Source organism: Periplaneta americana, chromosome 12 (genome assembly GCF_040183065.1).
Source record: "Periplaneta americana isolate PAMFEO1 chromosome 12, P.americana_PAMFEO1_priV1, whole genome shotgun sequence".
NCBI classification, from domain to species: domain Eukaryota; kingdom Metazoa; phylum Arthropoda; class Insecta; order Blattodea; family Blattidae; genus Periplaneta; species Periplaneta americana.
The window spans coordinates 99,388,032-99,412,001 of NC_091128.1; the positions used below are offsets into that span (position 1 = coordinate 99,388,032).

A 23,970-nucleotide genomic window follows, 5' to 3' on the forward strand; every position below is an offset into this window, starting at 1 on the left:
TGCCTACTGAACGGAATGGTGAACGAGATAAGAGTTCGGGGCAGAAGAAGATATAAGATGGTAGACGACATTAAGATATATGAATCATATGAGGAGACAAAGAGGAAAACAGAAAATAATATATTGGAGGAAGCTGGGTTTGCAGTGAAATACCTGCCCTTGGGCAGAACCCTGAATGCATGTATGAGTGAATGTAAGTAGGTCTAAGTATCCAAGTAGCCTACGTAAATAAGTAAATAAATAGTGAGTGAGTGAACAAATAAAAAAATATTTTCTTAAACTCTCTAGAAATGTCCTTAATATTTGCACCGTTTTCAAGGCGTTGAATAATATTTACTTTGTCAGAAATAATTAGACGTGAACGTGTTTGAGACACGATTCCTTACCAGTATTCGGGGGCTTGGGTTCTCGTAACAACAGACCACGTTGTACTGTTTTGTAGCTTTCTTTAGACTCAAACGCATTGTATTAAGTGGACGGAGCAGTGTATTTGATTAGAATATAGCACATCGTTAGTCAAACTGCTATAGAGAAGACTTTGTCCCAAAGACACAATTCAAACCCTATCATTGTACCAGTTTTCGCTCACTAACGTCATTGTGTTAGGAAATTCTCTGCCAGCCAGAATTACGAATCCTCCGACACATAATATATATTCTAGAATTTAGAGGCGAAAACAGACTACGAGTGATAGAAAATAGAAGAACTTATTGCGTATGCTTGTGGTCCAAATTGGCATACTCATTCATTTGAGGAATTCAGTACATACTTTTCAATGAACAAATATTGAACTTTAATGCAACATCACTTATTTAAATTATAATAAATAGCATATTAAGAGTAACTCATTGACTGCAAAAAAATAAACAAACAAATAAAAAGCAAATGAGAAATACCTTTAAATCAGTACATCGCTAAAAGTCGCTGATTTTTCTTTTCTAAAAATAAGGCTTAGGCCTACATGGAAACTAAAAAATGTATTTCAAATATCATTTGGGTTTCGCGATATTTTTTCAGTCATTTCATTTCTTTTACTTTGATAAAGTTTGTTTCAATATGCAACAAATATAGTTAAGTTATTTTTGTACGGGCTGTTACGTTTTTTCTCAAATGTATTCCCTGAAGTAATGGTTGCAGTTTCTGAAGATACGGATTGGTATAGAGATTATGCCAAGGCTCTGAGAAAATATATAGAAAATTTCTCAGAATTTTTTCTCAATTATGTACAGAGTCTGAAAGAGAACCTGTTACTAATTAATGAACAAAATGGACTGTCTTCTCTATACACAAATCATATTCGCTAATCAGCAACGTATTTTCCGTAAGAATAGGCCTACTTTGCCCCGTGATCATCCCTTCCTCTTTAGACATTCTACGCTCTGTGAGCATCCTTCCCTCCATATACACAATGGGCCTATTCATTGCTTTTTGAACATTCTTCGCTCCGTGAGCATCCTTCACTAAGGTATTATATTTATTTCTCGATTTTCCTTCAGGACTACCATTCGTTCCGCAATTATTTTTCGATCCGAAATTATTCTTCATTTCGGATTATCTTTCGTTCTGAGTTCATCCTTTGCTCTTCTATTGCCCTTAGTTTCATGATTGTGATTATCTTTCGATCCGTGATTATCCTTCGCTCCGTGATTATCCTTCGCTCCGTGATTATCCTTCATTCCGTGATTACCCTTTGTTTCGTGATTATCCTTCGCTCATCTATTGTCTTTAGTTCCATGATTGCCCTTCGTTTCGTGATTATAATTCGCTCATCTATTGTCCTTAGTTCCGTGATTGCCTTTCGTTCCGTGATTATCCTTCATTCCGTGATTATCCTTCGTTCCGTGATTATCCTTAGTTCCGTGATTGCCTTTCGTTCCGTGATCCTTAGTTCCGTGATTGCCTTTCGTTCCGTGATCCTTAGTTCCGTGATTGCCTTTCGTACCGTGATTATCCTTCGTTCCGTGATTATCCTTCGTTCCGTGATTATCCTTCGTTCCGTGATTGCCTTTCGTTCCGTGATTATCCTTAGTTCCGTGAGTATCCTTAGTTCCGTGATTATCCTTAGTTCCGTGATTATCCTTCGTTCCGTGATTATCCTTCGTTCCGTGATTATCCTTCGTTCCGTGATTATCCTTCGTTCCGTGATTATCCTTCGTTCCGTGATTATCCTTCGTTCCGTGATTGCCTTTCGTTCCGTGATTATCCTTAGTTCCGTGATTATCCTTAGTTCCGTGATTATCCTTCGTTCCGTGATTATCCTTCGTTCCGTGATTATCCTTAGTTCCGTGATTACCTTTCGTTCCGTGATTATCCTTCGTTGCGTGACTATAATTCGCTCATCCATTGTCTGTAGTTCCGTGATTATCCTTAGTTCCGTGATCCTTAGTTCCATGATTGCCTTTCGTTCCGTGATTATGCTTAGCTCCGTGATTATCCTTCGTTCCGTGATTATCCTTCGTTCCGTGATTATCCTTCGTTCCGTGATTATCCTTCGTTCCGTGATTATCCTTCGTTCCGTGATTGCCTTTCGTTCCGTGATTATCCTTAGTTCCGTGATTATCCTTAGTTCCATGATTATCCTTCGTTCCGTGATTATCCTTCGTTCCGTGATTATCCTTCGTTCCGTGATTATCCTTCGTTCCGTGATTATCCTTAGTTCCGTGATTACCTTTCGTTCCGTGATTATCCTTCGTTGCGTGATTATAATTCGCTCATCCATTGTCTGTAGTTCCGTGATTATCCTTAGTTCCGTGATCCTTAGTTCCATGATTGCCTTTTGTTCCGTGATTATGCTTAGCTCCGTGATTATCCTTCGTTCCGTGATTATCCTTCGTTCCGTGATTGCCTTTCATTCCGTGATTATTCTTCGTTCCGTTATTATCCTTCGTTCCGTGATCATTATTCTCTCCTATGTTGTCCTTAGTTCCGTGATTGGCTTTCATTTGATGATTATACTTCGCTCTGTGATTATCCTTTGCTCCATGATTATCCTTTGTTCAGCTGTTATCCTTCGCTCAGCTATTATCCTTCGCTCCGCTGTTATTCTTCGTTCCGCGATTATTCTTTATTCCGCGATTATTTTTCGTTCCGCGATTATCCTTCGCTCCGTTATTGTCCCTAGATCCGTGATTGTCAGTCGTTCAGTGATTATCCTTTGTTTCTTGATTATTCTTCATTCCACGACTTTCCTTTACTCCGCGATTATCCTTCGTTCCATGATTAGTATTCGCCTTGTGGCTATCCTTTGTTACGTGACATCCTTCGTTCCGTGAGCATTCTTTGTTCCAATACTGTCCTTCACTTTGAGATTACACTTCGTTCTATGTCATCCTTCACTTAGTAAGCATCTTTCTCTCCGAGAGCATTTTTCGTTCCATTACTTTTCATCGCTCCATTAACATCCTTTCTTCCGTTCCGTGAGCATCCTTTTCTCCTTGAATTCCCTTGGCTTCGTCAGCATCCTTAATTATGGCTATTAAATTTATTTGATTCTTCTAAATACTTCAGTTCCTTCATTCCATTTGTCTTCTAAATTATACATTACCCTTAATATCTACTGGTAAGTCCCCTAAATTTTATAAATCTGTTAAAATCTTCGTTTTGTTTTAATTATTCTAGTTTTTCTAAGTGTAAATTGTGTAAGTCTTGCAAACCCATAAATACCTTTAATGAGCCTGTGATTCCCGATGTCAAATAGATGAGCCATAGGGCTATAGTTCACACTGCTACTCAGTAAGCATCAAAAGTTCTTAAGGATATACAATATTTCCACACGTCTTTGGAACTTTTATTCCACCTCTTTCCCCATTTGCCTCATTCCACACGAGACTTAAATTCTTGGTGATATGAAATGAAAACGAGTCGTATAAATACACAATTAAAAATATAATTAAAAATGTACATAAAAAGTACATTATAATTTAACATTCTCAATTAATTGTGAGATTGTATTATGTTTTGTCAGGTATATGTTGCGTTGTACAATTAATTTGCTTGTGATAACAAGAAATATTACTTTCCTTTACAGGAAGCACTGAACAGTCTGAAGAAGAACTTGCAAAATAAATGGGACTTCATATCCATGCAGGCAGAGGAACAGGTAATGCGTGTGTTTATTTTTCATCTTCATACTATTGTTTGATTCTCTTTTATATATGTATGTGACTTGCTGTAATATCTACATCTACTTCAGGATAAAATGCAATATAATATCTTGGGGTGCAGTAGATCAATAATTACAACTACCCCAGAACTGCTGGGTCATTTGCACTTTGGTGAAGTTTCTCTTGTTCAGTCTAGACTGCAGACAGCTTTTTGGCGGAGGCAAATATGGCCGATCTAGTCGTCCATTTGTACTTCAAAGCAGAGTGTATGGTTGATTTAGTCAGCCAGTAACGTACTGACTGAAGTTCCTGGAGGTTTCTGTGACCGATCTAGTATGCCAGCCGCACTTTGCTGAAAGTTGATATGGCCGAAATAGTCGTCCATTTGAAGAGTACAGCGGAAAAACAATCAAAGTGACATTTCTCATAAGGGTGCTGTCTTCATCTAATTCTGTGTATTACTGCAAACTTCAGTGTTTTTCTTATCAAAATATGGTAAAGGAGAATTATCACCATGGATACAATTATTCTTTCCTACTTTTTCATTAGGAACATCAAAAATATGTTGCACTAGTATACTGAATTAGAAGATGACATCAGTCTTAAGAGAATATTGTGACTTCGTTTGTTTTTTTCCTCTGTACAGATTTATTATTTAGTCAGTAAAGAAATGCAGTACAGCTTAACTGTACTGAAAACACAATGCTCTACCGCATTCATGACATCCCATCGCTCTGAATGCAAGCGACTGACTAACCTGAACTTCCCTTGGCGTAACTAATGGACTCGCCCGACTCAGGCGCACACGTCTGCGACTGTCAGGACTAAATAATCGTTCTGTACTCTTCATTTGTACTTTCAATAGCTAAATTTTATTTTATTTTATGATTTTAACTTAATTCTGATTAGTGTTTTATATTTTCTTTCAGGTCCGTTTAGCAAAGGAGCGAAAGAAAGGTGACAAAATAGTGAGTGACAGCCAGGAACGAGCGTACTGGCGAGTGTACCGACCCCCGCCAGGCTACTTGAGCCTCCTCGAGCCGGTCCCGGTGCCCAACAGAAGCAGGGGGGGATGTCGTGCCAAAAAGCGAACATCTGAAGATCTGAAACGTGATGTAAGATACACGATCATTTATTTCAAGATTGGTGTATCGTAAAACTTGCGTGTTAACTTAATTTGATGTACGTATTTTGAATTCATTATTATTATTATTATTATTATTATTATTATTATTATTATTATTATTATTATTGCTATTATTATTATTGCTATTATTATTATTGTTATCACTACCACCACCACCATTATTATTATTACTATACTCCTTGACATATTTCAAAACAAAATACTATCACACGTCATAGGAGACGCCACAAAATTATGAAGTCAGAGAGAGATTGAAGGAGATACGGAATTACCTAACTTGACAATGTTAATTTGTCTTACATAAGGAACTTTTTCTCGAAAACTATTGAAGCTAGATAGCTGATTCTTTATAGTTCATGTACATATAACTTGATTTATGTTGAAATAGTAGTTTTTCTTTAATTTATTTCCTTTCTGAAAAATAATTTTTCCCCATTCGTATATTGTTTTTCAATGATTTTTAGTGCATTAACCTCCAAAACTTAACAAAGTTCAAAAATATTGTTTCAGTACTTGTAAAATATGAAAATAAACCATTCCTGAAAATTTCAGTTTTCTATATTGAATATAATCTGGGAAAATGAAATTACGGAAAAATAGCGTTAAAATAAGACTAAGTACTTCCTCAGAAAAATGAAAAATTAATATCGATATAATTTTAGTATAATCATATGTAATATACCATTTTAAAGAGGAAAAATCAAATAATACATTGGAAAAATTATATATATATATATATATATATATATATATAAAATTGTCCGCCCAGAATCGGTAAATTTTTGGAAATTGAGCGTTAAAATTAAAACTTGTATACCTCCTCTCGGAAAATCTAAAAATTAAAATGAATGTAATTTAGTAGGTATAGTCATGTGTGATATACAATTTTAAAAAATAAAAATAAAAATGTCATCCAAAATCCAATCCCATTCCCTCTGAACATGAATCAACAAGTGTATTTCCTTTTTAAAAATAAACTCAGTCTGCTTCAAATCAGCGTAGATGTGTTAAGTCTAATTCTATCATTATCAACTTAGTTTCATACCTAAATAAAAGAACACCAACTATCGTTGGAACTTGTGGTTAAATAGACTCGGTCTATTGGGATTTTTTTCTAAAAATTTCGCCTTTCTTACACGCTACATTTTTCCTCACATTCTGGGAAATATTAGTCCAGCTACAGGCTACATAAAGTGGTTTAGAAATTACGAGGTATGTATGTCCAGAAAGTATCCCGCCATTTTTATTATCTTGGGAATCGGTCACCGTGGCCTTGGTATAACTTGGCAGCCAATCAGAGGGAATCCTACTGCGCATGCGTGAATAGTCGCATCTCGCGTGAAGCCGGTGTTGCCAACCGTAGCGAAATTCTGCATAAAGCGTTCAACAAGTAAAACACCCGAAAACGTTGAGGCAGGTGGGCTGTAGTCAATGAAAATCAACGACTGACACTGCGAGAATTAGAAGAAGAATAGGATATTATACGGACTTCAGTTTCAGAAGTTTTTCAGGATCATCTCGGTATGAAAATAATGTGTGGCAACAAAATTTATGTCCCGGCTTCTATCAAAGAACAGAGGAAATTCAGTGCAGTGTATATATTGGCAATACATCGCATCAGATTCTGTTATCATACAGTCCAGACTTGGGCTCAGCGAACATTTGGTTTTATCCCAAAGCAGAAATAGCCCTTAAACGATAGAAGATTACAAACGAAATCAAGAAGAACGCGACGAGGCAGCTGAAAAGGGGAAAGGGTTCTGGGATAAGAGTTTGGAGTCCCAAAGGAAGTATTGTAAAGGAAAGAAAAGCGTCATTGCCCCAGGTAGGCTAATATTTAGGCCTAATATTTAAGGAACTGGATACTTTTCGGACAGATCTCGTTATTTCCTTTTGTTTTCCAAAACCAAATTTTGTTACAACTGGATGAGAGTAAGTTCCAACTATTTACTATTAGCTGACAACTTAAAAACCTTTCGTACAATCGGAGATATTGGTATCTACCAGTCTCTCTATAAGTGGCGCTCTCTCTATAGTTAATGGTCTGATGAAAATATTTTTTTTCAAAACAATTGTTTTGCCTTTTCTTAAAAAACTATTTTTAATTGAAATCAATACAAAATTGTCATAATTGATTATGTTAATGACCTTGATGTTCTACTGGACAGCTGACTTTATTCTAGGGTTGCCAAGTTGTACCTTTTTCCCTTATTCTGACGTGTTCTGGATGCTAATGTGGCCTTACGTTTTTTTTTTATTCCTCCGTACAACACTTTCTTCTTTAATTTCGAATTCGGCGTTGGGTAATAGTAAAGTACTGTATAACAGTGTGTATTAAAACTGTATACATTTTGACATGCTCTGCAAAGAGTTTTTAATGTATTAAAAACAACAATAAATTGCTAAATAAGTTTCAAAATATGAAAATGTCGTTAAGACACGTGTGTGCGTGTGCGTGTGCACGTGTGCGTGCGTGTGCTTTTTTTTCTTTTGATATGTAATTTTTAATGTGAATTAAGAAAGCATGAGTCACTAAAAAGTCGATAAAACCTTCCTTTTTTATTTTGAAAAGTCGGAAACCCTAGTTTATTCCCATAAAAATTATTTTATATGACCATTCACTCATAATGTTTGGTTTAGTAAGGTTCATAACTTTTTTATAATAGTATATTCACATTTTTTTAATTTATTTTGTACTAGTCACAACAAAATTGGAATAGTTTTGTTGTTTGGAATTCCTTTACAAAAACGGACTCAAATAGAGTATATTCAACCTAAATCCATATCCTGATATTCGTATTGGTTTCTTTTGTAATGACTTTAATGATACTAGTTGTCAGTAATATTATGTTCTCTTAAAGTGATACCCTTTACATTCCCAACGAAAATATCTGGCGTTTCTCTTCCTAGCCAATATTTTTAAGGGAAATATAAATTTCGCTTATTTCTTTATGATTTGGATGTACTTGTCCCATAAACATAAGAACTTGTACAAAAATAAACCTTGTGGCTGTTAAAGTGTAACACTACATTACATTCTCGATTACATTATCTTGATGCTATTTCCCTAGGTGGTGTTTTAAAGGAAAAATAAACTACTAAGTGTTCCTAAACGGTATGAGACTACGTATCCCAGTTAAAGGTGTGAGAAGTTTTCAAAATATTTGTGTTATCTTTAAGTGTCACTAGTTATAGTTCCCATGACGATAACTGGATTCCTCGTCCTATGAAAGTTTTAAAAGAAATTCTAAGCTGCGATAGATTAAAGCATGAGAATTGATAAGTTATGACCTGCCCTAGACATGAAAGTCGGTAAGTTGCAAACCAAATTAGCGTCCTGCATTTTTTTTTTAAACACTTCGTTTTCTCACACCATAATTAAGGATCCAATATCCGAGCATAGAATGTATGTAGAAGGTTACCTAGATTGTCTTGAGAGAGAGATTCTTTTTCTCGCAAGGTGTGTGACCCACCTGTCAACCCTAAATACCACAGTTCCTTTTATACAAGAATTATAGGCCTAACAAAGGAATCGTCCCAGGTCGTGTAGCTTGAATTTAATGAAAATGCATATTTAATCTAATTGTCGTTCGTTAAGAAACGTGGTGATAGTCGTTCGTTTCGCTTTTTTTTCTCGTTTACGAAATATACTGACTTCAAAATCGTTGCTACTTATACCGCTTCTTGCGCGCACTCGGATCAGCGACACCGTATCACAGCTTCAGCATTAATGCTCTAGACTATTTTCTTTTTCTCTTAACTCATATTAATAGAGTTCTCTTGCTGAAATACAAATTCAATTTGAATTTGAAATATGTTAACTTTGTGACTCACCTTAAATATGATGGTGGGATTCGAAATGCAGTGATCGGAACAAAGAGCCATTGAACAGTACAAACATTTTATGTAGACTGGTTTTTCACACACTTCTGTAACACACACACTGTTTACAACATGCAACATTGTTGCAAGAACGTTATCAAACTTTCTCACATGTTTTTCCGTCACATATCCACACCTCTGTCACGCATTTATTATAAGTTTTTTGAGAACAGGTGAATGAAACTGTTGATACACAACAGAATGGAATGTCATTATGAAGCTCCTAACGTGCAATGTGCCTGGAAAGTTTTCACAGATAATATTCTATCTGAAATACTCTTCTAGCCTTCGAATTACAATTTTATATTGCCTAAAAAATAGACATCCAAGGGTTACAAAAATCTTGTAGTTTTGGATGGACAATTTCTATTTTAATTGTCTTACCATGTACAATATTGTTTACTCCTTCAAAAGTAAATATAATGTCATCTATCTGACCACTCCAGGAATACAGAAGTAGTAGTGTGTCTTTCTTAACATCCGGGAGAAATACATCTCTTAACTGTCTTCTCACGTGATTTTTCTTTTTTTCAGTTTACCGGAACTACTTGCATCTACCACGACATTAAATGGCTTATTATTGTCTACACGTTGTTTTACTTTAGGCCCAAATTCCCCTTTCGGTTCTTGAAAGCATAGTATGTACAGGATCGTGTTCCTAGATCCATTTTTGTTGATTATAAGATTAAATTACCTTAGGGATAACAGCGTAATCTTTTTTGAGAGTTTCATACCTATGGATTTGGACGGTGTACGAATGAGTGAAAGATGCAATGGATTGCACTACTACTGTATAAATGCGAGTTAAGAGAAAACAAATTGACTGGGGCATTAATGCGAGAGCTGTGATACGGTGTCGCGGAGGATCCGAGTGCGCGCAAGAAGCGGTATAAGTAACAACGACTTTAAAGTGGGTATATTTCGTAATCGAGGAAAAAGCGAAACGAACGACTATCGCCACGTTTCTTAACGAACGAAAATTAACTTCAATATTAATTTTCATTAAATTCAAGCTACACGACCTGAACGGTTCCCTTGTAAGCGAAGTAGGAAGGACATCCAGGAAAAGTGTTCTGATTGCCTACGTGAGACTCATTCTATTAGAGTGGTCTCTAGCGAAATCGCAGAAATAATGTTGCCAACATTGGAAAAGTTGTAGCATTGTTGAGGGAGAGAATTCTCGCCTCCTGCTACTTAACTATCTCTTTAGCCTATCTAATCCAGTCTAACCTTGTCACAATCCTTGTCTCCTGCCCTTTTGGTCCAGAGAAAATAGATCTGTTCTTCTTTACCTACACGAACTGTAGACAGTATGGAAGGAAATGTCTATGGTGAATATTTTCAGCATTGCAGTGCTCTCTTCTCATTGGATACGCTAACAGACGACTATTTTGTGTGTCACGGCGTTCATGGCGTACGGTGTAAAGAAAACGAAGAATAACGCATTTTTAATGATGCGCCTGAAGCTATCGCCACTAGATTTCTTAAAGTAAAATTGTAAATAATATAAATACTTTACATGCATTTGAAATCCCCGGCGGATAAGAATGGCTTAGTTCTGAGGAAGATTAATTCCTCTTCCCAGCCCATCCTCTGAACCTATGTAGTTGCTCTTAGATTGTGTCCATTTCGGCTTTTCTTCCTTCAAAATCATCTACGTTCTTTCAACGGAACGGTGGATAACGGAATGAGACAAATAGGCAAAACTCTTGGAACTCACATAGGCTTTTTCTCACAGTCCAAAATTCTCTTTACAAGAACGCGCGATCTCGTACCTTTTAATTATTTTTCCTCCCAATTCCTTCTCTTCCATTGAATTCATCACTGCTACTAAACAAATTTTGTTTTAACACGTATTTGTCTTGTTTACAGGTTGATTTCTTGCGAAGCTGTCTTGTGAGAACTCGCGTCAAGGTATCACAAGCATTAGATAACCTGATTCAGCATTGTGAAACATACACAGAGTACGATCCGTTCAGCTCTGGAGCCCAACCATCAAACCCGTGGATCACTGAAGACCCGACGTTTTGGCAGCTCAATAGCCCACTGTATGTCAGTTTCCTTCATTCTCCAATTTTAATATCTTCTCATTTTTCAACACCACATATTTAAATCTTATATTTCGTTTCCACATCAAGAAAATTTGTTCAAAGTTTCACCTTCATTTGGATTTATACAGTGCATACATTTTATCTTTCCACGCTCGCGTACGGGACCAGAGTCAGTAGCAAGTAACTGAGCGCGCTGTCATTTAAATACAAGTATAATCGCTGATTCAGACGATTGTCTGTTATTGTGTGTTATAATGAGTTGAGTTTCAGAGGTGTACATCTGTTATTGTGTGCAGTGTTGAGTTTCATTTCTCTGTGTTTTTCAGAGATTTAATACAGAGAAAATAATTTTCATTTTCCGTAACATTTTTAAAAATGAATCATCTGCTCAATGTCGTACACAATTTCAAGAACGTTTTCTTAGGATTGACCCAACGGAAAGGATTACAGTTTATAAAATAGTGAATAAATGCAAAACTCGTACGGGATGAGTAATGGGCAAGAAAAGAATACGAAGGCGTCATGTTTTAGCAGAGCAAAAAGTTGCATTGTATCGATGCTCAATTAGAACAATCGAAGCGAAAATCTCTCACGAAATTAGCACAACAAGCAGGGACTAGCCGTACATCAGCACATAATGCTGTAGAAAATTAATAAAACATGTGAATCAAAATATGTTCAGACCTTACAACATCTGCCATACAGCAAATGAGAAACATTTTCAACATCGTCTCGCAAAAATTAAGCCCTATTTAGCACTTCTACAATTTCAGTTGTAAAAAACTGCTATTTCTACACTTTCTCTCTCGTGTTTTAGACTCATAACCGAGCTCTCAGCGAGCCGTGTGTGGGCAGCTGCGCTCTGCACTGCCACTTCTACTCTACTTCCACTAGTGTGGAAAGATAAAATGTATGTAATGTAGTTTAATAAGCTGACGTGTTCCATCGGGGTCTATTCATTGAATATGTTGATATGAAGTTCCTTGCAGCTCACTTACTCTTCTGAAACATTAAAAATGATCAGATCTTTTCTGGTATCTTTATTACTTTTTCTGTCCAGACGAGTCACTCTTGTTAGTGAACATAGGAACTTTATCTCTTCTGTTTCTATATTTCTTTTGTCGGATCTATTAAGTGTCCAATTCTCACTTGCGTATGTTATCATCGGTATTGCCATCATTTTATAAAATTGAAATTGTGTATATTGTAAAGTTTTATTTTTAGTGTGCTGCGTTTTGTTACAAACATCGTCTTTTCGACAATAGGACACCTAAAATCTCAGATAATTTAAGTTTTACGTTATTCACTTGCTCTATTATTTGATCGTTATTATTTTATATATACGACGTTTTTCTTCTCAAATGATATTACTTTAGTATTTCGTTCCTTAAAATTTCAAATTATATTTGCTTTCTCCTACAATTTAGTTTATGGCCAGCTAATTGTAAATTATTAGTTTCTGACATCTAAATACAGAAACTAAGAAAAAGCTAAAAGGCGCAACATATTTTTAATTAGTTCGTTACTAGAGGAGGAAAATATGTTATATTTAATTTAAATTAATTTCATCAAAATATTAAATAGGAATTTACGTGAGGGAAGGGCTTATGTAATATCGGGCATATTAAGTCCAAGTACATGATTTAAAACTCAAAACTTTTCTTCTAAACATGACAATGATTTTAATTATAATGTAATATTTTCAGGGTCGAAGTTCCAACTGAAAAAAGGGTGAAACGATGGGCTCTCTCAATGGAGGAGTTAGTTATGGATCCAACAGGTAATGCTTCCTTGTCTTACAATAAATATTTCATGCGTATCTCGTATCTGAAACCAGGTCAGAATTGACATAAAATATATAAAGAACCTCCAGTGTTTTAGCGATGTCTTCTATTCTGCAAGAAATGTCAAAAAAAATAAGAAGAATATGATTTCTTTTCTAGAAATGATTTTCATTATTGTAAAATAATCAAAATTTTCAACAGTTTAAAAAATGTACATAGACTAGAAAATCGAGAATATGTTTCAGAATTGTAACCATTAATATGGAACTTCCAAACCTTTAATAAGATATTCAATCACGTAGACTATGTTGTAGTGCCAATTTAAGTTGCACAACATCCTGTAATTAGGCCGCTTTCCGTCAAAGACCATCGCTCTCCGAAAAACATGCGGCATAAAACTATGTACAACAGTAAGTGTAGTTGAATTGTTGCTAACTAGGGGCCGTATTTTTTGGTAATAGCGATACGCGTGAAATTTTTCTTTGTTGCATTTACCTTTCTAGATACCGGTAACCTAAAATGCCATATTTAAGTGAATATACTCCCGAAATTTGGATCATTATGCGAAATATGCCAATAACTACGAATATACCCCTTCTATCGAAAAAAAATACGAAATATATACCAAAATTTTATTCACAATATTGTTAAAATTATATGTTATGTGGCTTTTGCTTCAGTTAATTTGTCAATTGCTTGGTAACACCAATATTTCTCTATTCTCTATGAATATTTTGTACCGGCTCACACATTTTTACTATCCATTTATCCATGGTCTTCGAAAAACGATCGATTTTTGTAGTCGACTGCAGCAAAGATTGAATAATGTTGTACGGTAGGGTGTATCGAATTTTTCTTTCTTCTTTTTTTTTTTTTTTTTCTTTCGAAAAATGAAGGCGGCTAGTGCGGAAAAGTTGCGACTTGTGGCAGAAAAAAAAAATAGTAATTCGACAATATCCTATGTCTCCGCATCAGCTCTAAAATTTTGCGAGCCTAATGCGCTATGTGTGTTTTCAGAATTAGGTCCGGAGAGCGCAGAGGTCAAGAAATTGTTCCATCTCTACCTATCCATCTGTCATGGAACCTTTGATTTAGAAATCGACGAACATTGACACTGAAATGAGCAGAAGCTCCATCGTGCATGAAATACGTGTTTCATCATATTGCGAACGGCACATGGTGTAACAGAACAAGCAAGGTGTACTGTAAGAACGCTTTGTATCTTTCTCTGTTGAGCCTGGGTGGAAGAACATGAGGTCCCATCAAAAACGTCACCAACCATGTCCGGCTGAAACATTTCCATTTCCATATGGTACGCTATTTTTTTCTATAATGTACCGCATCATATAATGCAAGTATAATTGTAGAAAAATGGCTGTAAAAGGGAAATAAAGCGTTTTCGGATCAATGTTCGTATAGCATTTTTTTCATCCTCTATATAAGGGGAATATGTCCCTAAAATTTTGGCATACATTTTAGTTACATCCTATATAAATACATTATCTGTTAATTGGTTCTTGTAAGATATAACTTGAAAGCGAATGTCTTTCTATTAATAGACTAGTATTATTAAATAAATATTGTTTTAATTTGTTTTCGAACTGTAATAAGCTTAAATGTGATATGAATCACCTACTGTACAACACAAACTTACACTATGACCTAGGTGAAAACATTACGAGTCGGGTTGCCGGAGTTCCCCGAGATTATTTAAATATTTCTAGCGTTCCCCGAAGCGAAAAGGTTTGGAGACACTGTTCTACGCACATCTTGCTCCTTAACGGAAACACCGATGCAACCCGCTACATATCATTGCTCCTTAGCTGCAGTGGGCCGATGTAAACCGCAACATTACCATAAAGGATACAAATAAAATAACTCTTAATAATGACCAAGAAAAATGATCTTCAATGTATTTCATACACATTATATCACACAATCAAACCCTTGCAATCATAAACCACGCATTAGGCCTATAGCGATTCTATGCATCCCCTGTCATCTTTTGTTCAATTTCTTTTTGTTTAACAGTTTGGGTCGACGCAGGGCATGTGTTTCTATGTTATCTACGTCGATTAAATGATCAACTTTGTAGCTTTCGAATTGTTTAATATACAATCAATACTGTATTTTATATTAATTATTGTTGTCAGTTTCGTCCTGTATTTGTTATAGGTCTGCAAGAATTCACAAACTATTTGCGCAAGGAATACAGTCATGAGAATATCAGGTTCTGGATGGCAGTGAATGACTTGAGACGAAGTGCGCAGTCTCAGATTCAGCGCAAAGTGAGAGAGATCTTTGAGTAAGTTCACATTCACTGTAAATATTTTTAATTTGTACACTTTCTGAACAAAATTTTATTGTGTAACCGATTTTTCTTTTCATGTCGCTCATTTCAACAGAAATAAACAGAGATATACAAGTGGAATAAAACAAAAATACATCGTGTCCCAAAATGATTGCTACGATTTTAATATTCCTTATTCCGGAAAGTGTATAAGTTATAGGAACGCAGTTAGCCTCAATAGACAGCTAATACCTCCTAATTTATTAAGCATACGGCTACAATATGCGCATATACAGGCTATTATTGGAAAATGTCATTCTTAGAAAATGGTGCTGTCGAAACCTCAGAGAGCTTCTTGTGTCCTGAATTTCGCAGCTCGTCATTCTGTTGAAGAGGAAGAAGAGTTCATTTTTCAGCAAAATGGTGCATCGCCTCAGTTTCACAAACATTTGCATGAGCACCTCAATGAAGAACATTTCCCTCGCCGTTACACTGCCGAAGATCAAAACGTGATTAGTTGGGCTCCGTATTTACCTGACCTAACCTCCTGTGACTTTTTTCTGTGGGACTATATGAAGAACAATTTTTACGATTCCCTTTGACCAGTAACCTGCAGAAACTACGGTGGCACATCACAGCTGCGATGCAGACTATAGATTATGCTTGCGCAACTCACCCGAGTGAGGGGAACAACTTAAGTCCCCCCATCTACCGTTGTGACGTAATGAAACATCTCCTGCTAATTTCCCCTCACTCGGGTGAGCACCGCTCAGTGGCTCAGTGCAGTCACTCTTGCGCGTCCGTGCTATAGATGGTAACACCACAGTCTAGTATATACAGTCGCGAAGCTCAATACGTAGTAAATATGCAAACATTAGATAGTTGCTCACCACTAGGATCGCTAATATCGCTTCATTACAGGCAATGCAAAATAGTACCGTCACAGTTTATTGTTTCTAGCACCCTCAAAACTCAAGCTTCGTGACTGCATATAGTAGACTCTGGTGACACGCTGCGCAGTGTGCGGTAGGAATTTGAATATTGCCTAGATGTGTGTCGTGTGCTGAGAGGTTGATATATCCAGAACTTATAACGTACATCAAACAAAACTTGGAGAGCTTACCTGTATATTGATCCTTATTACGAGTGACCGTACTTTGTTCCACGAAGATTTTTTCATGGGATCATCTTGGTGGAATTTTTCATATATATATATATATTGAAAGAAATAAAATTAAAACTTTTTTTTCCCTAAAAATTCTCTTAATTGGGAAGAAGAATATTTTTTAGCCAAATAATCTGGATCTTCCCCGTTATTTTTTTATAACAAGATAAAGTATTATTGGAGTACGACGTCTACAACGCGCGTGCATTTAGCAAGCGAAGTACTTGATAGACAGTGCACGCGACCCTTGTTTGATCAAGTTGTACAGAACAAAACGTGAACCGCTTTAATAATTACACTAATACATACAATTTAAATTATTTACACTATGTACACTACAATACGCTGTTGTTACTATTTATACTAGGATAAAGAATGTAGGCCTACATTGATCTAACATTATTTACACTATTATGTACAGTGATGTGTATTGTAATGTAAAGTATTTTATTTAATAATAGTATAGACTACTTACTTTGTAAATATGTATAATAGTGTAAATATGTTTGATCAATGTAAGCCTACATTCTTTATGATAGTGTAAATATTAAAAATGGCGTATTCTTGTGTATACATGATGATTCACGAGGATTTACCGTCCCTTACGGAGCTTATTTCCGAAGACATTCTGAGCAAAAAATGTCATATAAACATTTGCCTCAATCTCAACATTCTCAGAATTACACTAAATTGAAGTTCTTTGTAAAATACCATTATTCTCGAGTTTTAAGGGTAAAAGAATATTAGGCCTACAGATAAAGAATAAACTATTCAGCAGTATTATTTCTTTAATTAGCTAGTATTCTGAAGCTAAAAATGTGTTGTGAATACCATAGTTGCTTCGTACAGAATTTTTCTTTCGATTTTTAAGCATTTATCACTACAATTGTTACAAATCACGCCACTCTTGTAAATTCTTTAAGACTGTACATTAGGATGCATAGGGCCTAATTAAACTGTAAAGAATCAAACTCCTAAAGTCGTACGTTTTGTAACAATTTTTGTGATAATTACGTAAGAATGATGTCATTTTTAGTTAAAAATTGAAAAATAAAATCTGTGCAAAGCATTTAACAATATATTTTTAGCTTCAGAACACTAGTAAATTAAGGAAATGACACTTCTGAATAGTTCATTGTCTATTTGAAATATTTTTTACCCTTAAAACTAAAGAAAAAAAGGTATTTTATTAACAACTTCAAATTAGTGTAACTTTTAAAATATTGAGATTAGGACAAGTGATTATATGACATTTTTTGCTCAGAATGTCTTCGGACATAAGCTCCGTGACAGTAAATCCTCGTGAAACACATTATGTAGGCCTAGTCAGTCGGACATTGACTGCTTTCAAAAGCCGATTGTCAAAAGACTGCTTTTCGTCTCTAGAATATGATCTTTCTTCAAATATTACTTTTGTAGAATATGATTTTTATTTATAATATATAAATTTTCCTCCATTATGTTAATCATTCCTTTGGTCCAATTATCTTATTTAACACTAAATTGTAAATGTTTAACGCTTAAAATTACATACATCTAAACAAATCTACACTTTGCTCTTACTATTATTAATAATAATTTAAATTGTAGAAAAAATCATCGTAGTATCAATCTTCATCACTATAATCTATAATGCATTGTGAACAGTCTGCGGAGTCTAGTTTTGAATCATGAATATAACGTCAACTGCAGCACAAATCCTGATAGCACCTGGCCACGCGTCGAAGATGACGTCACGTCAATACAGTCTATGAACTACTAACCTTATTTCCATAGGCCCTGGGACAGAATACGACCCCCTACTTATTACGTTGCTGTAGCGTTATACAGTTACAGAGATGAAGTTGTGAAATCCAAGCAATCATTTCGGCAGACGGTGTATTTTGACTGTAATTTAAACACTGATTACTATAGATAATCGCGTTATTTTATTAAATGTGTCGACTAACATTTCGTTTAGCTAATATTGTCTTAGAACTAGGGCTAACATTTCGATGGATGCACGTCTTTTTATTGATAATCCAGAAATATAGCTGCTTTAGTATGTAGGCTACATATTTATGACAAATTGAGTATTTTAGCACGTAGGCTAGTTATTAGGGTACATATACATATATATATACTTTTTTATTTTTGTCGTGTTTTGTTTATAAGACCATTTTGGTAATTATGTGTAAGTTATTTTAGCACTTTTCGTTTGTGATTCAGGAGTGAGGTTTCGATATGAGCTCATTAACAGTTCCTTTGTGAGACAAATATTTAAGCCCAGTTGTTTGGAGTATCCAGGTATAACGAGGCGCAAGCAGTGAGCTCTATAGTAAACTGGAGACACAATCGCAATTCTCTTCCCTGTCTGAACGCCATGTTGGAGAGAGTATTGCTCTCTCTTTCTAACAGTCTTTCGTGAGTCTTGCGCAATACGCAATAAAAATACTGTTATTGTGTACGATAGCATTCACTGCAAGAGAGACAAGGACAACACTATGTTGGAAAGAGCAATACCCTCAGGCGCTCAGTACTCGCGTCACGCTTTTAAAGCATTGAGTTGTGCCTCCTATTTAGTATAGAGCTCATTGGGAGCAACAGAATAGGGACTCTTCAGGTCTTGCCCTCAAGATGGAACATGTATGTAATTCTGTAACTTTCGAGATAGTCCCAGCACACCCATTTGATCAATTCCGAATTGAATGTTTTTAGAATTGACCAAATTTATAAATACTCTTTAATGAAATTCTGTCATAAAAATAGCTCAGCCACATAATCATAATACAAGACGAAATTAAATTCTTAATTTAGTTGAACCTAAATGTTTCACATCTGCTGCTTTACTACACAGTACAAATTATGGTCCACGTCTATATAATTCGATAATAAAATTTCATCCAGAATTGACTACTTTAAGCAATGAAATTTTCAGATCCAGAATTGTAAAATTGTATGTCATTTTCAAGTCTTTCTATTAAAATGGAACTGTCTCCGAATATGATCTTTGCTCTTTCGGGGTATTTTCATGTAGCGTTTTCTATGTATATTTCATTATTAAATAAATATAAATCTAAATCTAAACATGGTGGAATACCAAAACGTCTTCCTCTAATACTCTAAACTCTTCATTTCCTTCATAAACACCGCAAATAATTTGTGTAACTTATTTCACAGTGAATTTCTAGCCCCCGGCGCGCCGTGTGAAATCAACATTGATGGGAAGACCATGGAACGCGTGCACCAAGAGCTGCGAACACCAAGCCGCTTCACGTTCGACTCGGCGGCAGAACATGTTTACACGCTGTTACTCAAGAAAGACTGTTACCCGCGATTCATTCGTTCCGAGCACTACAAGAATCTGCTGGCTGCTGGAGTACAACCGTTGCAGAAGAAAAGGTTCTTTCTCCTTTTATTATTATTATTATTATTATTATTATTATTATTATTATTATTATTATTAGATTGAGAAGCTTTTGTCATCCAGTCTGCTCTCAAAAAACCTGAAAGTTAGAATTTATAAAACAGTTATATTACCGGTTGTTCTGTATGGTTCTAAAACTTGGACTCTCACTTTGAGAGAGGAACAGAGGCTAAGGGTGTTCGAGAATAAGGTGCTTAGAAAAATTTTTGGGGCTAAGAGGGATGAAGTTACAGCATTGTATAGCCTAGATCTGTACCGTTGCGGTATAGCACAATGAGCACCACTGAGCGGACATAATGGCATGTCTTTAACATTATTCTTCTCAAACCTTATTATGAATTGCTAAAGTCGTCGTCCTGAAAAAGAAAGAAACTCGAGATTTCTCTTTGTTGAAAATAAAACGGCAGTATTTGTTATCAATAATAGTATATGGTACTGAAAATGTTTCATGTTTCCTATATCTCGAATTTTCGATAACTCGAAACATCAGTTTCCGGAAGCACTTCGAGATATCGAAGTTCGACTGTATTACATATTTTATGATTTTACATATTTTACTACATATGTCACTGTTTTTCACTCTTCTCGTATATAAAGGGTGGAAGTGAAATAGCCTTGGAGATTTTCAGAGCGAATAACTCAAATGTTTAAGAACCTCTTATTCGGTAACGATTGGGAGTAGGATCGTGATTTCTGTCCATATCGATAGAAAAACTAATAAAGAATAATTTATTCCTCTGGCGTATTTCAATAGTATGAACATTTTTCGGGTAAATTTAATTTTAAAAACCTCTAATTTCAAGTCGCTGCACATGCGAGCAGGTTTCAACACAGCGCCAGAGAACAGCTCTTGTTCGTTAACCTTCTTACGTCTGTAACACGAGAAACGGCGATGCTGCCGGACTGCTGAAACTTCAAACTTAATTTTCTAATTCTTTGATGGGCGATCATAAGAGTACAAGTCAAAAAACCTTATTTTACAGGAGAGCAAAAAAACTGTTTAACATCGTACATGATTTTGAAGATACTGTTATGTGCATCAGAGAATGCGGCGTTCTACAGCAGGTTTTGACTTGTACTCTTTTTACCAGAAATAGATATCGAGCTGATGATGACAAAACTGTACATATCTCAATTTAGCCAGAAATTGACTTGTACTCTTATGATCGCCCATGAAAGAATTAACCGTGCATTTAATCTAATTGTTGCCTTGTACAGTGTAAATGTCCAATCGAGCCGTTCACAGCAGAAGTGGTGTAAGTCAAAATTAAGTAATGAGGTTTAAAATAAAAATTCTGTAAAATACAGCGCAAAGTAGCAGTTAATATATCCTTCGTGCTATCCACTGACTACTAATAGTTTAAATAAATTCAATATTAATTGCTACTCTGCGCTGTATTTTACAGAATGTTTACTTTAACCCTCATTACTCATTTTTGACTTACACCACTTCTGCTCTGAATGGCTCAATTATTAAGGAGTCCTCTGAAGTTAAACATTTAGGCATAACTTTTGACAATCATTTAAAATCTAACCAACACATTAATTACCTTTGTAATAAATTACGTAAAATAATATATTATTTTGTTTTATTGAGGAATTACTTGTCAATAAGTCTATTAGGCACAATATACTTAACTTTATTTCAATCGGTAATTATGTATGGGGTAGCTTATTTAAATCCAATTTTAATCCACTTTATTAATTACAGAAGAAAATAATTAAAATATGTCTTCATGAACCTATTGATTTTCTATCTCAAAAATTGTTTTTAGACTTTAATGTTCTTAAAATAAGACAAATTTATTATATTGTATTAATAAAATTCATACATAAAAATCGAAATAATTTTGTATTGTATTCTCATAGTTATGAAACAAAAGGTATGAATTCTTTAAGATTGTTTGAACCAAAATGCAACACTGCTACAGTATTTAATCATAGTAGTAATTTAGGCCCAAGAATATATAACAAATTTACATTTAAATATCCTAATCTTGTCAATTCTAATAGTTCTAGTATTAAATTTAAAAAGTTATGTATGGATTTTATAAAAATTGAAAAATTGTAAATTTAAATTTATATATTCTTACTGCGTAGCAGACATAAGACAAATTGTATTATATACTTCTTAATTTCAATTTAAGAATCCGCCCCTGAGGACGAGTTCTGCTCTTTCAGGGGCGAGCTAAAGTTTTTCTGTTTATATTATATTTTATATTACAATTATTAGCAAAATAAATAAATAAATAAAAATAAATAAATCACAAAACGTAATATAGGTTTTCTATTTATTTACGCGTACCCTCTCGTCCCTTTCGATCTACAAGGTTATTTCACTTCCACCCTGTAATGTTCATATTTGCTAAATGGTAGGCTACTACATAGAAATCCAAACTCCATTTATGACGCACAAAGAACTCGTGAACTGAAATAAAGCGTCTGATAACTAAGAGAGAGAGGATAGTATTATCACAGTCTAGTATATACAGTCACGAAGCTGAATACGTAGTAAATATGCATCCATAGATAGTTGCTAACCGCCAGGATCGCTACTATCGTCTCATTACAGACAATGCGAAATAGTACCTGCACAGTCTATTGTTCTTAGTACCCTCACAACTCAAGCTTCGTGACTGCATGTACTACGATGAAAGAGTAATGAAACGGAGAAAAATTCTCTCCGGCGCCGGGATTTGAACCCGAGTTTTCAGCTCTACGTGCTGATGTGTGATTTACGCATATCATATATATTATTTTAATTTACCGAAGTACATATGATATTTCCATGCAGATATTCTGCGTCATCATACGATGAAAGAGTAATGGAAATATCATATGTACTTCGGTACATTAATAGTACATTATGCAACGAGCCTATAATGGTAGTAATTAAGACACAAGTATGTTTGTTTATGAAACGAGCGCAAGCGAGTTTCATAATTTTCATACGAGCGTCTTAATTACCATTATAGGCAAGTTTCATACGACTTTTTATGCTCGACCATATTTCTAACTTGAAATTATTCAAAATTAGGTCATGTTATGGTTATGTGCGAACTGACCTGAATTGTGAGATGTGCGCAGACGCGAAAGTATGGATTTTTTCCGAGGCCGAATGTCATTGACCTTGATAGAGAATAAGATGAACATTAGTCTGATATAACCTGGAAATTGATTTAGAATTGAAAAACGAGATGACAAATTGAATTTATTTGAGTATTATTTACAATTAACGCTAATTATTATAGTAACAGAACATAACCTTCTGCGACAGTATTGGATTTCCAGCCTCCGTGACTTTTCGCTAATTGTCTTTCGATTGCATATCCGAGAATAATCGATACTTGCGGTTTTATAACGGTACAAAGCTGACTTGCCATTGGCTGAACACTTGAACTTTAATGAATAGGTGTACTTTAATGAGGTGCATTAAAGGGCTACTGCCAGGTGTATAATTACTACATTTCGGCATGGTCGAGCATAAAATAATATATATGCATATACTAGACTGTGGTATTATTGCAAATTTTAAACCTCTTAGTAGTATTGGCGTAGTATTAAAATGGAAACTATATCACGATTAGATCAACGTGACCGGCACTTCCAGCAATGGCACTTTAAGGGTTAAAGAAAGTACATCACCATCATCATCATCATCATCATCACCACCACCACCATCCTAGAAAAATTATAAAATCGCGATGTAATGGCTATTAGTACTTTAAGGGTTAATTGAGTTGTTTGTAGCCTGCAGTGCAGTTTTAACAAGTATATTTTATGCCAAGGTTTTTTGGATTCGGTCCTGCGAAGAAGAAAACGTCGACGAGCAGCGCCCCCAATCCCAGTGGACTGCTGCAACAGCAGGTCGCGGCTTCGCTTCAGCAGCAAGGGATCGGTGCGCTGGGACGGCGTCGGGGCAGCGACAGGAGTTTGTCAGGGTCAGTGCATGAGCTGGCTGTGTCGGGGGTGAAGGACATGTCTAGCAGGGTCACTCACTCTCACAGCCAGTCCAACCTCAGTGACATCCCTTACAGGTGAGTCACGGGGAACACACTGCCTCCCTCCGCAATTCATCTTAATATTCCAGCAAGGAGTAGTATTGAGAATGTTCCGTTTCTGACAATTATTTAAAAAAAAAC

At 35.4% G+C, this 23,970-nt stretch overlaps 1 protein-coding gene across 3 annotated transcripts in view; it reads left to right on the forward strand.

The window, feature by feature from the left end:
* Positions 1-23,970, forward strand: part of LOC138710710 (regulator of G-protein signaling 9) — a 493,358-nt gene that overhangs the window by 425,622 nt on the left and 43,766 nt on the right. For 2 of the 3 annotated variants that reach the window (XM_069841776.1, XM_069841777.1), the window contains exons 7-13: positions 4,028-4,099; positions 5,033-5,218; positions 11,005-11,180; positions 12,890-12,963; positions 15,143-15,272; positions 19,582-19,803; positions 23,617-23,865. In XM_069841776.1, the coding sequence (XP_069697877.1) occupies positions 4,028-4,099; positions 5,033-5,218; positions 11,005-11,180; positions 12,890-12,963; positions 15,143-15,272; positions 19,582-19,803; positions 23,617-23,865 (1,109 nt within the window). The remainder of the gene's footprint in view (positions 1-4,027; positions 4,100-5,032; positions 5,219-11,004; positions 11,181-12,889; positions 12,964-15,142; positions 15,273-19,581; positions 19,804-23,616; positions 23,866-23,970) is intronic. The other variant, XM_069841778.1, reaches the window with a different exon arrangement.